This window comes from Balaenoptera physalus, assembly GCF_965194825.1.
Source record: "Balaenoptera physalus genome assembly, chromosome: 4".
Classification (NCBI taxonomy): Eukaryota; Metazoa; Chordata; class Mammalia; order Artiodactyla; family Balaenopteridae; genus Balaenoptera; species Balaenoptera physalus.
This window is the reverse complement of record NC_138891.1, coordinates 96,367,500-96,382,089: the sequence shown is the minus strand read 5'-3', so window position 1 is coordinate 96,382,089 and position 14,590 is coordinate 96,367,500. Positions and strand designations below refer to the sequence as shown.

Sequence of the window (14,590 nt, the reverse complement as noted above, 5' to 3'; positions counted from 1 at the left end):
GACATGAATCCATTATTACTGTATCATACAGGAGAGCTTCACTGCCCCAAACTAGTTTCTTAACATGGCACCATTGTAGTATTTTGCCATCTTACAGGACATTAAAAAAATAGTAATTTATACTGAAAAAATTTTTGTATACTTTGATGAATTGATCCAAAACCATATTTATTATTTGTTTGGAACACTAACATTTAGCTACCCAAATGTAATTTTATTGCAGTATTTCAAACTAAGTATTATTTTACAATCATTGGGGGCCATATTTTCCTATTTTACATGCAAAGTTTGTGATTTCTAACCCTTAGGAATGATGAAAATTATATTACATACCTACTGCTCTTATTCTATGGTTAGTTACTTGGGAAAAAGTGCAATTGTTTATTTCTATGTGTTCTGGGAGTCAGTGAATGTACTTAGGAAAATTTTACTTATAATAAATAATGACATTTATTGACTGTGTGATTTTAATATATGGAGTTTACTTCAAGTTGAACTATGACCTTATTTTTGCATGGTATAAATAGATCAGTTTTCTCCTCTGTGGAAACTGAAAGTGAGGATGACCTTGTGAATTTGAATTGTACCTAAGTAATAGTGTCTTCTGAGCAGATAAAGAAACAGAGTAAGTCTAAAACTGGGTTATGTTAATTATGAATTATTTTTTAAGTTGAAGAAAAAATTTAAAATAAATATAATTGATTTTAGGGACAATATTGTGCTAACAGGAGTAAAGGCAACTAAACAAAATGAAATCAAAAGATCACCTTTTAGAAGAATAAATTTGATAAGTCATGATTAAACCACAGCTGAGTCATATCACTTGCAAATGACTTTATAGTATAATACTTGTAAAAAACAGTAAACATTCTTCTGGAGAATATTGATGCAAATACAAGATGAAAGAACTGTATAGTTAATGAAATGTGGATAACTTGGAGAAGTTGGAAAAGGGAGCCAGAAAGATAATGAAATAAAAATACTACCTATCAGAAATGGTTAGAGGAGCTATTATCATTTATCACAGAAATATAGAAAATAAATACAGCATATAATCCCTCATTTATCAGGCTTTATTTGAGAATGAAATATTCCACATGAATGCAACTTTTTCAAAAGTGAAGCATCCGAATTATTATTGTTTTAATTTTAAAAATTCAAATCTGTTGTTTTCTTCCCAACCTTCTTAAATAGAGTATGCTCTGTATTTTGCCTTTGCTTGATGATGTTGAGATTTCATAATGAACATTAAAAATTCCCCTTTGCTGCAAAATAGCATTATCTTCAGAGTTACTGAATTTGGGGGAAACAATTTGCCTCCATGCTAAATGATTTGACAGCTTAGATTTTGAGAAGTTTTTTCTTTAGTCTACATTTTTTTCTGTTCTTCTTTACTATCAAATTAAAGCTGTCACTTCTCAATTTCTAATTTGCTGCTTTAATCTACTGTAGATTGGGAAGTGATATAAATAAACTCTCCAGAATTGGTCTAAACTTAGGGTAAAAGGTAGAAATGAAGTCGTAAGACACCCTTCTATAAGTCTTTACCATGTAATCTAGTACAGGAATTCCAGGGCATGCATTTTGGCAACTCAGAGACCATACTGGTCTCTTTTTAGGTTTTTTATTAAATTTTGGTAATTTCAAATTGCCAGATAAGTGACTCTGGGTAAATGAGACATTATTTAAAGTGTAAAGACTTACAACTCCAATGGCAAAGGGCTTAAACTGAAGCAGATATAATTTAAATAAACTGAATATTAGCCACTAATATAATTTAAATAACTGGAATATGAATTTAAATAAACCGAATATTGATAGTTGAATATTAGACAAACTAAATACTAACCTCTGACTAGTAACCATTGCATATAATTTAAATACACTGAACATTAATCATCATAAATGGTAAACTATGGACACAAAAAGATTTATGCATGAATTTGTTACTTGGATATGATTTAAGAACAGTTCTGCCAAAAACTAGGGGATTAATTAGGTCCTTTTTGGAGTTGGTTCTGTAAATTGATGTTGATTTGACCCCTTTTCTTTTATAGGACATTATTGTCTTAAGTAGATGTGCTGTTGGGAAGGCGATGATAGATTAATTGCTTATTTTTTTCATCATTAGGATTCAACCTACAGTCAGCAGTTAATTATCCCGAGTATAGGATTACCTTTGAAAACCAAAGTATTTGCAGCTGTACAAGCCACTAATCTGGACGGCAGGTATTTTCAAACCCTTATCTTTTGTTGGTTAAAACATTTTGGCTGCCTAAAGCCTCATGAATCATAAAGTTAGCTCATTCACTTTAAAAAAAATATTGCCATTGCCATTCCATTTAGAAATGCTAAACAATGGCTCTTAAAGAAGTAGTCAAGGGGGACTTCCCTGGTGGCGCAGTGGTTGGGAATCCGCCCACCAGTGCAGGGACACGGGTTCGAGCCCTGGTCCGGGAAGATCCCATGTGGCACGGAGCAACTAAGCCCGTGTGCCACAACTACAGAGCCTGTGCTCTAGAGCCCGTGAGCCACAACTACTGAAGCCCACACGCCTAGAGCCCGTGCTCTGCAACAAGAGAAGCCACCACAGTGAGAAGCCTGCGCACAGCAACGAAGAGTAGCCCAGCTTGCTGCAACTAGAGAAAGCCCACGCACAGCAATGAAGACCCAAAGCAGCCAAAATAAATTAATTAAAAGAAAAAAAAAGTAGTTAGGGGCATAGGCCTGAGGCCACTCCCCTAGGGATTTTAATACATCTCCTGCCCTAACCAGGTACAGACATTTCGCTCTCGCCATCCATGGCTACACATTTTTGCCAAACATAGCAAGGCTTATGCCATTGCCTCTGACCAGATTCTATCTCCACCACCACCCTCTTCCCTCACACACACCCTTCCATTTTATTTCTGCCAGCTCAAATCCTACCCAGTGTTCCTGGCCCTGATCTAGTGTCATCTCTGTCTGATATCTATCCTTATCACTCCAAACAAGAGCGCAGTCAGAATGGGGTGAGATTAATCAAGGGAAAAGACACGTATTTAAAGGAAAAGAAGAATATCAGTGGAACCACTGTTCTCCCAGTTTCCAAAATGGGAAACTCGACCCTACATTAAGGTGACATAACCTCACCTTAAATGTCCAAAAAACTTCTCAGGAATTCACCCCATCTTATTCTTCAGTTTTCCTTTCCACGTGCCTCTCCTATTATGTCTATTATTCTTCCACCCATGCAGCCACCCTCTGGTGCAGCTGTCAGCATCTCAAAACACCTCCTGCACTCTCTAGCACATTCACCCCAAAACATCCCTGCCAGAATGGGGATTGTGACCTTCCTTCATCCTGCTGCTTCTCTCTAAAAAATGTCAGCACTTAAGACTCCTTTCCAGATTTTCCAGTGTCTCCGTGCTGCTCGCATCTCAGCCCTCCCACCTGATGCTCCCCATGAACCCCAGGACCTTCCTAGTCCCTTCTGGTTTTTTTTTTTTCTTTTTATTTAAAATATTTATTTATTTATTTTTGGCTGCGTTGGGTCTTTTTTGCTGTGCACGGGCTTTCCCTAGCTGCGGTGCGCGGGCTTCTCATTGTGGTAGCTTCTCTTGTTGCGGAGCACGGGCTCTAGGCATGTGGGCTTCAGCAGTTGTGGCTCGCGGGCTCTAGAGCGCAAGCTCAGTAGTTGCGGCACACGGGCTTAGTTGCTCTGCCGCATGTGGGATCCTCCCGGACCAGGGCATGAACCCGTGCCCCCTGCATTGGCAGGCGGATTCTTAACCACTGCACCACCAGGGAAGTCCTCCTTCTGTTCTTTCACACCTTTGTTCACCTTACTCTTCCCACGTGAATGCCTGCCCACCCACAATCGCCACACCTTCTGAAGCCATAGACCTCAGATTCTCCAAGAGAGGGATGATTTCAAATATTCTGCCTCCTGTCAAACTGTATATCAAATCATGTACCCCAATTTTTGGTTTAGAAGGTAATGCCTATATTTTTTAGTTTGCCTATATGTAAAAATACATATATTTTACATATTTGCCTAAATTAAAACAAAAAAGAAATGCTAATAAGTAGAAATAACATATTACAAGGGGGCTTCCCTGGTGGAGCAGTGGTTAAGAATCCACCTGCTGGTGCAGGGGTCGTGGGTTCGAGCCCTGGTCCAGGAAGATCCCACATGCCGCGGAGCAAATGGGCCCGTGCTCCACAATTACTGATCCTGCACTCTGGAGCCCACGTGTCACAACTACTGAAGCCCGTGCACCTAGATCCCGTGCTCCTCAGCAAGAGAAGCCACCGCAATGAGAAGCCTGCGCACCACAACGAAGAGGAGCCCCCGATTCCCAGAACTAAAGTCCGTGTGCAGCAACGAAGACCCAATGCAGCCAAAAATAAATAAATAAATACATAAATTTATCTTTAAAAAAACCAAATTACAAGGATTAAAGGGTGACACCCACTTTATGTCATTAATTGGAAAATAGCAATTCTTCCCATAAAGAAGGAGGGGTAGTGACTGGAAGAGGGCATGGGGAGAGCTTTTGGGATACCAGAATGTTCTATGTTTTTCATCTGAAAGGTGATTAATCAGATGCAGTCATTTTGTGAACACTTATGATTCATGTATTTTCTATGTGTGTTACTATTCAATAAAAGTTTATTAAAAAACAAAGGAACTCTCCCCATAAGAATCTGGGCCAAAATTATATAAAACTATCTCCAGAAACATCTCTGCAAAATAACAAAATCAATCAAGTTTCATTTGACACTTAGAAAATCCAGAATGATCAGAATTGAAAGGAAATTCAAAAGTAAAGATCCATTTCTGCCCTAGTAAAAAAATTGTAGCATGTAAATAGTTTATTTTGGGTTTCTCATATATTATTATTTAAACATTGCATCCTGAAGAGATTAGCACACTCTAGAAATCTGGTTCTACTTTACCTTCTCCCTTTTTGTCTTCTTGGCATTTTTATTCTTGGTTGTATGTGATTCTTGATGTGTGACAGCAATTTGTTGCAGACTTTTAAATAGTTTGAGTTTAGGAGAAAATTTTAATAAACAAGAAGTCTCTGCAAATAATATAAAACTATGTTCCCTGGGATAAGATGTTTGTCAATATCTACTTCCCTTGGATTAGTAACTAACATCCAAAAGGAGATTCTGACTCTAGATTATTCTTACCTCTTCCTGCAGATGGAATGTCTTAATGGATTATTGCTACACGACCCCATCAGGGAACCCAAATGATGATATTCGATATGATCTCTTCCTTAGGTAAGTGTCTAAGTCTTGTATTGATAGCAATAATCCTACTGTAGATAATTAAAATAGAAAAGCTAAGTCAGATAAACAAATTATAGTGTACTTTTATAGCTTTTAAATTTAAAGTTTTACATTTTGAACTTTTAGTCCTTATATAGTTGGAACTATAAAAGTTGAGAACAATTTTCAACATGAAATGCTGATAAGGCTGTTGTTGAATGACAGTTACAAGTAAGTTTGCTCCATCAAAGATGTTTTATTCATGTTTAGGTCATGTGGGAATATTTCACTGTCTTAGGAAAAGCATGGCTAGGGTACTATGGACAATATGAGAAAGGCAGTGAGAGGGTACTATTTTTCCAAAACTAGACTGTCTCATGGTATATCAAAAGGAGAATAAAATTAAAGTAATGGGCTAGATAATTTAGACCTCAAAATGCTTTTCTTCATTTATCAGTATTTAGTATGAAAGTGTAATACAGCCTACCACTCCTTTTTTATCAGAGCCAATAACTTCAACTTCATTCCCCAATAGACAGTGATAGAGTGAATGTAATCTACATTTGGGGAAAGGGGACATTGATCATAAAAACATTCAATCATCTCAGTTCCTTTTCAGCATCTTTATCTGACAGGAGAACAGACTTGAGAGTCAAGCAATGGCTTCTAATCATGCTTATAAAATGCAGTTGGCTCTGATCACTGCCACTTATTGACACATGATGGGAGTAATATGATGGGAAACCAAAAGAATAAGTTTTACTGGCTAATCAATGTTAAGATGATACTCAGAGGGTATGATCAAACTGACACTCATATTCTATTGCTGGAAGTGTTAATTTGGTTAACATTTTTGGGAAAAAATATCAGTATGTATCAAAAAACCTTAAAAGATTTCATATCCTTTGATTCTACTTTTGTGAACTGGGAGGCATATTCTAAAATATTTATGACTTTCTTGTCTATCAGTGCTATTTAAAATAGTAAAACATGAGAATCGACTGCATGTTCAGCAGTAAGGAAATGGGTAGGTGAATTATGGAGAACCAGTAAGTTGAGAGCTCACACAGACACAATAATCATATAAAATTATTTATAAAATAGAAAAAAATAGTTGGTTCTATTTTATCTCTTCCCCTTCTGTCTTCTTGATATTTCTATCTTTAGAAATATGTGGTTCTTTAAAATTTAAATGTATTAAAATATGAAGTGAAAGAATTGGCATACACGATTGTACAATTGACCTCATTTATATAATACATGATAGAAAAGACTATAAGGAAATACATCAAAAGGTTCACCTTTGTTATTTATGCACAGTGAGATTGTGGATCATTTTGTTTTGACATTTTTCTTATTTTCCAAAATTTCTATAATGATTACGTATTGATAATCTAGAATAAGATCATCAGACTTCTGGTATGACTATGGCTTCAGCTTAATTCTTTCAGTTTTCTTCTTGGAAACTATAGAGACTGAAATGGATAACTAAAAAAAGTCCCCTAAATGCCATTTTCAGTGAGATTAGGAGGAAAAGAAAACCTAGAAATTCCAAAATATGTGTTAGTGTTGATAAAAACAGTTACGGTCAAGACAAAACAGAGCAGGAAAAGGCTGGCAGGAAGCAGAGTGGGAAGAAGTGGCAGGAGAAGCAGGGAAGAAAAGTGATTGCTGAGGGGTCCCAGTGCCATAGATCCCAGAAACAGTCAGAAGAAATGCATACCTACAAGAACAGAGAATCACAAGCTAACTGAATCGAGAAAAAAGGGATAAACAAAAAATCCATAAAATACCAAAGAAAGGGGGAAATCAACATCGAAATGAGGAGGGTATGGCTCTACCAGATATTACAGTTAATAGAAGCTCTAAAGTTATTAAAGGGGTATGATATTATGTGAGGCTAGACACATAGACAAAAATTTAGAGTAGTAAGTTGAAAAATAGATCCAAAACATGGGAATTTACTATATGACAGAGTTTGGTAACATGCAAATCAGTGGGATTGACAGAGATTTTTAAAAATAGTGCTGGATAGTAGATAATCTTAAGAAAAAAAATAGCATAGGATCTGTACTTCACTCATTATACCATGGTAAACTTTAAATAGATTAATTTAAATGTAAAAACTACAGCTTTAAAAGTGATGGAAGAAAACATGCAAAATATCTTTAGAAATTTGGAGTAAGGAAAATCCTGTTTAGCCCACATACTAGAAGCCATAAAATAAAATATTTAAAATTAAATTATGTAAAAATAAAATTTCTGTGCTCAAACACACACACACACACACACACACACACACACACGCACACACACACACACACACTGGGAGGAATGTCCAAAGCCAAACAACAAAGTTAAAACAATTTACAACTTACGTAACAAACAAGGAACCACTCTTCCTAAAAACGAAGAATTTATAGGAATCTTAAGGAAAAGGCCAACAGTACAATAAAAATTTGAGCAAGGAACATAAAAAATTTTCAGATAAAGAAACACAAATGGCTCTAATATATATGAAAAATGCACACATCCATTCACACTAAGATAAAGGTGAATTGATATTATATGGTGATGGTTTATTGTTCCTACCAAATAGGGAATAATCCAAAATTTCATACATATACTTTGTTGATGTAGCTCTGAGGGAAATAAGTATTTTTTATACATTACTGGGGCAGTACAAAATGCAACAATATTTATAGAGGGCGATGTGGCAAAATCTGATGAATGATCCTACAGATATATAGATAACCCTGCACATGTTCAAAATGATGTATTGTAAGACTATTCATTATTACTTTGTAAAAATGCAAAAGATTCAAAACAATGCAAGTGTACATAAATAGGGCACAGGTTAAATAAACTCTGACGTGTGCATGATGAAATAGTGTACAACTGTGGAAAAAGATGAAGGAGGCTCTCTAAATATTGATATGGAAAGACCTCTAAGATACATTGTTAAATTAAAAAAAAGGCAAGGTACAAAACAATATAGAGAGTGTGCTATCATTTGTTTAAGAAGGGGGGAACACTGAGAATATATTGCTTCTGCTTCTATTTGCATATGCCCTGTGAGGCTGCAGTAACATGTGAGGTCACCACGGGCAGGTTTGTGTGTGGACATGGGAGAGCATGGACAAGGGCAGAGATGTGGGGAGAGACTTTTTACTATATATATTTTATACTGCTTGGATTTTTGAACCATATGAAAGTATAATTCCTCTAAAATTTGATAATAATATTATAATCAGAAACTGATCTGCTTAAATATTGTGATCTAGGTCACTTACATATCTGTTGAGTTAGTTTATTCTCCTATTAAGTATCTATAACATGGCATAATTTTGTTAGCTCTTAATGTAATGGGGTACTCTTAATACTGCAGAAATTAATTTGCAAGTCACAGTGGGTTGGTACTTTCCAGTAATATCGTTTTCACATTCTTTAACGTGTAGCTGTGACAAAGATCCTCAAACAACCGTCATTGAAAACGGCAGGAGCCAGCAGGGCCGCTTTTCCTTTGAAGTGTTCCGATTTGTGAAACACAAGAATCAGAAAATGTCCACTGTCTTCCTGCACTGTGTTACCAAGCTCTGCAGAGCTGATGACTGCCCCTTCCTTATGCCAGTATGTTTTTAGCAACTTTATTCTGAACTGTTGAATTGATCTAAGCTGAAAGTTATCAAGTGTTAGGAACTAATTTCTACATAGAAAGTGGATATGCATCAGGTCAAATAGTTTGAAGTACAATTTTTTCATTTATCCAGGAAAGATCTATTGAATGCCGCTTTGTGCCAAGCATTATACTGGGAATACAGAGATGCATGAATGAGTTCTGAATTCAGTTAGCTTATCCTTTAGGATCATGAGATAATCATGGAATAAAATATGACAAAATGTTATGGTGCAAAGGCAGACATATATATGGGCTGTAGTAAAAGGCATTATTCATCATTGTGAGAGAGATGAAACAGGAGAGGCTGGGAGGCTCAGTGGAAGAGATATGACTTTGAAGACAGCTGAACCCCAAAGAGGCAAAATCAAGAGTATAAGAGACACTCCATGCCAAAGGATGGTCAAAATCACAGACGCATGAAACAGAGTAACCAGGGAACTTCCAATCCTTCAGTAGGGCTATGGAGCAGAGTAGAATATCTAGACAGTAGGCCCCCTAGTGTTACAGCAATATTAACCTGAGAAAAATGCAGTCATGTTTTTGGATTTGAGATAGCTTTAATGTGTTTATATGTGTGCTCTAATTCATGCATTTCTTCACAATCATTAATTGCTTTAGTCCTAAGTAGCTATATCAGTTGGGGTTAAATGGAGATTCCACATTTCCTTGGCTTTGTGCTGACCAACATTTCAGGGAAAGATTTATTAAAGCCTTGAGAGAAATAAAAGTAGAAAAGTTTGATAAACACAGCCCTTTTTCAGGGGAGCCATTGAGCTATGTAAATTAATGAGGCAATGCGCAATTACAACGGGAGGAAATAAGAAATGCGGCCCAAGCCAGGATAAGAAATACTGTAGCAGTTATATGCAAAGTAATTAAATAAATGCACAGAAGTAAATGAATAAAATTAAACATGTGGCATCTCTTCTAAAAGAATCTGCTTTCCAAATGGCCATAAAGAAACAATTTTGTGCCGGTGTGGAATTTCATTTGTTTTCTTAACTCCTTAGATTTGCGACCACAGAGAAAGGCGAGATGTGGGGAGGAGGACCACCTGGAGCCCCCAGAGCACTTCTGGAAATGCTGTCCTTTCTGCAGGGCCCATCATTACTCGGAGTGGTAAGAGCGCTCCTCCTTCTGTGTGTAGTAATAGACGGTTCCAAAATGGCTTGTTCCTTGGCTTCTGAGGAGAACTCAAAGTGATTCTTAAAGAGCACTAATTAACTGTGAGACAAGATAAACTGCTAGACAACTTTAATTTCATGGTAGTTTCCTGTTTATTCAACTTACTAAGGGAAATATTGTCTTTACCACATTTCCCTTCACACACACACACACACAAAGTATACGGTGCTGGACATGTTTCATTTGCCCATCCGGATCCACTCTGCCCTTCCCAGCCCCTCTCTGGCTGCCTTGCCAAGTAGTTTCTGGTTGGACTTGGCCAATAGGTGGTGCTGTCAGAGGTTGGGTGTGAAGTCCACACAGCTCCCACCAGACAACTCTCTCCATTCAACTACTCTCAGAGTTCTGGAAACTCTCCCTTTAACCCATAGCCCAGGTAACTTGACTTTCTCTTGTGAATTCCCTCCATCTTTATAAATAGTCCTATTAAATCTCCTTAAATTGCTAGTTTGAATACCATTTGCTTCCTCCCAGGATCCTGAATTGTAGTAGTATGTAAATATGCCCACCAGTGCACTCATTTGTGCTCATGACTCTAATGGACACAATTACAATGGACACAAATACAATACATTTTCATGTATACAAATATTTGTACATGCATGTCCATACACATACATATACACATACACACACACTCTCCAAAGGGATACTGCTTTACAAGCGTGAACCTGGAGATATCCAGAATCAGTAAGATAAAACAGACATGCATTGTAAACAACACACACTGAAGTCCGAAAAACTGGTTCTAGTTCCAGCTTTTGTCCTAATAAGCTGTGGAACTTGGGATTTTCCTCCACTTCTCTGGGCAAAGATTTCTTTCTTTATTTTTAAAATAAAGGGTTTGAAAAAGTAGCCTTTCAGATTCTTTCTAACTCTATGGTTCTAAATTTGTCTAAAAAGGGAAAGCAGAATTCTGATTTGGACTATATGCTAATAATTTTTCTCTATTTTATAATAGCCATAGGCTATTATTATGTTTCAATTGTGGGCCTCCTGTCCCACAATGAAAAGAAAGTTTTGTCTGAAAGAGGTAATTAAGCAAAAGTCATTTGGGCCTGAAAAATCCAGACAATTGCTTTAATTATTCACTCCTTCGTGTTTGTGTACACATATTAGTATTTTTTTTAAAAGCCTAAGAGGCCCTTTAAATAATGCAGAAATTTATTAAATATAAAATTTCAAACTTAGTCTGTACTCCCTGAGGGTTTGGTATGTTTTTGAATGGTTTGAAAATGACTGGTTTGTGGTTTGTCAGAGGCCCAATCCTTATCTCCATCTAGCTGTCGGAAATAGCTCATAGAATTACACTGCATGGAAACTCAGCTCTTGCTGCCAATAATTAGGAATGCTTTTGGGTAGGCACAATAAAAAATATTCTTATTTCTATGGAGCGTATCTGGAGTCAGTTTGCCATAAGAAAAGAACCTTGAAAGTGACATTTCTCTGTCCATGTTGAGTAGATGACTCTTCCTCCTTATTAACTTCTTTGCTTCCTTCTTACCTGGACGAAATCAAATTTAAATATTAAAAATTTTAAATAATTTACTAGTGTAATATAATTTTAAAACAGACCAAAATTATTAAGATCTCCAAATCCCAGTAAAGATTACCAAGCAGCAGTTTCTAATCCTACTGTAGCTCACCAGCTATCCAGGTTTATAGGTTTCTTCCACATCACGTCTAGTCATCCGAAATATCTATGTTAAAACCTCAAAGAGCTAATGTCTTTGATAACAGTACCTCTGATGTCATGCCTGGATTTCTTCCTTTCCAATTTCGACTTGTTTCCACCTCAAAGATGGCATTTATTTCCCAATGCACTAAGGTTCTCTCCTAGTCACCTTGGTCTCTCCACCGGTAAAGCCCCCAAAGGATAATGGTTAACCTTCCTTCCTTTCTCTCTCTCTCTGTGGATTTTTTTTTTTTTTTGTAACTTTGATAAATAGCAGTAGGATGGTCCTTATTTTTGGATATCATGGTGGCCTCACTGCCTAGAGGACCATGTGTAACAATGATTTCATTATAATACTATAATATCCTTAAAATTTTTAAATTTTAAATTCCATACAAATACAACTCAGAAATCAAGCTATAGCCATTCACAGGCAAATTCTATGTAAATTTAATGTCCAGCTTAATGACCAGGGCTACCTTCTTCTCTTAGTTTTACTTTATTTTTTACCTTAATTCAGCTAGAATTTATCTCTGCAGATCCTGTGACTGATTTTCATAGACAAGTCCAGTTTCAGGCTTGATTTGCTCTCTTCAAAGCTCTCTGATACTTGGAATTTTTGCTCTGTTTACTCACTGAACCACACCTTCCCCTAGACATCTGGCTTGGATCAAGTTTAATAAGTTGTTAAACCTCAGAACTTCTGTTTTGTTTTGTTTTACTTTAATGAAGTCAAATCTGTTGTGGTTATTTTTACCCAACATTGTTAATCCTTTTTTTAGTTGACTTTGGAAGATATTCATATCCTCAGCATTCAAAATTCTCAAAATTCATGAAATGTTCTTATTTTAAGCTCTGAAATGCTAAAACTATTCGGTAGGGAAATGCTTATCATGGGGTACAATCCTGAAAATTTAAAGGTATAATCACTGGAAAATAGTAGTACCTAATCTTTTTTTTTTTTACAAAAATTCATATGGAGAAGTTCAAGCCAAACTCTTGTCCAACTAGTGTCATTGAGTTTCATTGAATAATTCATTCTAGCATATTTATTTAGCCCCTACAGGGACAGCCACTCTGCTAGGAACTGGGAATAAAATAGAGAACAGGCCACAGTCTTTGCCCTTGGGGAATCTTAGAATTCAAATGTAGAGACAGACTATTAACGAACATGACCCAGTGGAGAGTAGAAAGTTTTGAGGCTCTCAACCTGAAATATGTGGTTCAATTTACCACATAGGTAAATTGAAGACTTAAAAAAATAGTTTGTGCTTAGAAAGGAAAAATATTCATTCTGCATATATCTTTGCACTGATGTTCACTTTTTCCATTTATTTCAGCTACTTATCTGAGAGAAAAGCAGAGAATGACAATTTATCTTCCACTTCTGGCTTTTAAACAGCTGTGGTATTGCTGCTATCACTTTCCTCCTATGGGTCCTCAGCTAGCTATATGTTTTTTGAAGAGCTCACCAAGTTTAGAATTCCAATCTGTTTGAATTCCATAAGGTTTCTTTTAGTGTACATGTGTATAAGACCAAATTGGTGTGAGAGAGAAATAGAAGTGTGTGGTGACAAAAAGCTCCTGAAAAATCTCTACCTCCCTTTTCTAGACAGTTCTTTGATTTTCTTTTAATTGCAATGATCCTAACATTGCAGGATACCAGAAACAGAAGATAACAGATACATTTATTCTCGCTAAGCTTATTCAGTATCGAGTACAATTCCAAACAATATTCAAATATTACACACTCTGATTTCAGCCATCTACCAAAGGTAGGATGCTTTCAGTTTTTCAGAGTCCTGGAGCCTGCAGCGGATGTGGCTCGTTTGGCATCTTTGTCCCCACACAGAGATTTTGTCCACAGCCAAGTCCTTGTAGATGACAGCTGGGATGCTGTTCTTACAAAAGTGCTTTGGTAATGTAAGAGAGGAGTGGATATTCTGACTTCTTTTGTTAACCTGAAATTGCAGAAAATAGTGGGGGCATACAATCATAGAACTTTTGCTTAATTTGGGATACATAGGAGGAAACTTTCTATTCTTTAATAGAAACCTTTTTTTTTTTAAGAGCAAATAAATGTAATTCCTAAACAAAGAATAACTTTTAAAAAGGAATTTTATAGCATTATATATTCTCTTCCATGTTCCAGTGAGGCAGCTTGTTTTGGGAAAGGGGCACTCAGATCTTTTGGATGAATTAATCACAGTGCATACATCCTGTCTATTTCCATGAGAAGCTATTGTCCTTGTAGGATGATACGGTTGGAGGTTAGGATTTTCCTAAGGGCGTCTTATAATGAAAATTTGTATTTTTTTTTTCTTTTTGTCCTATAGCAATGCATTGCACCATTCTAAAGAATCCTATGAATGAGTGCTCTATTGATTTTGGACATTGTACTTCAGGATCAAACAGCAGAACCATCATTTCTGCCAAGACTCATATGTCTGAAAAGAAATGGCATCAGATGTTTTATAAATATCTCACCAGGTTCTCCCATCAATTATTTCAAATACTAATCCTGGAGTTTTATAGTTTGAGATATTTATCTCTTTTACTAAAAATATTTCCACACTTGCTAGTTTATATTATTTTAGAAAAGGGACTCTGAAACTGATCTTTTATTTAAGCTTATGTTTACTTTATCATGGAGGCTGTGACAGATGGAAGTTTCTTCATCTGTAAAATGGGAGTAGCAATAATATTTAAACCATATGGCAATTATGAGAATTAAATGTGATAACATATGAGATAGCACTTTGTAAACTGTATGAAATTACACACATATT

At 36.2% G+C, this 14,590-nt stretch overlaps 1 protein-coding gene across 3 annotated transcripts in view; it reads left to right on the top strand.

Moving 5' to 3' along the window:
* The window catches only part of ZPLD1 (zona pellucida like domain containing 1), a 356,592-nt gene that overhangs the window by 333,590 nt on the left and 8,412 nt on the right, over positions 1-14,590 (top strand). For all 3 annotated transcript variants that reach the window (XM_082460475.1, XM_082460473.1, XM_082460474.1), the window contains 4 exons: positions 2,132-2,229; positions 5,194-5,274; positions 8,721-8,892; positions 9,952-10,060. In XM_082460475.1, coding sequence (XP_082316601.1) covers positions 2,132-2,229; positions 5,194-5,274; positions 8,721-8,892; positions 9,952-10,060 — 460 coding nt within the window. The remainder of the gene's footprint in view (positions 1-2,131; positions 2,230-5,193; positions 5,275-8,720; positions 8,893-9,951; positions 10,061-14,590) is intronic.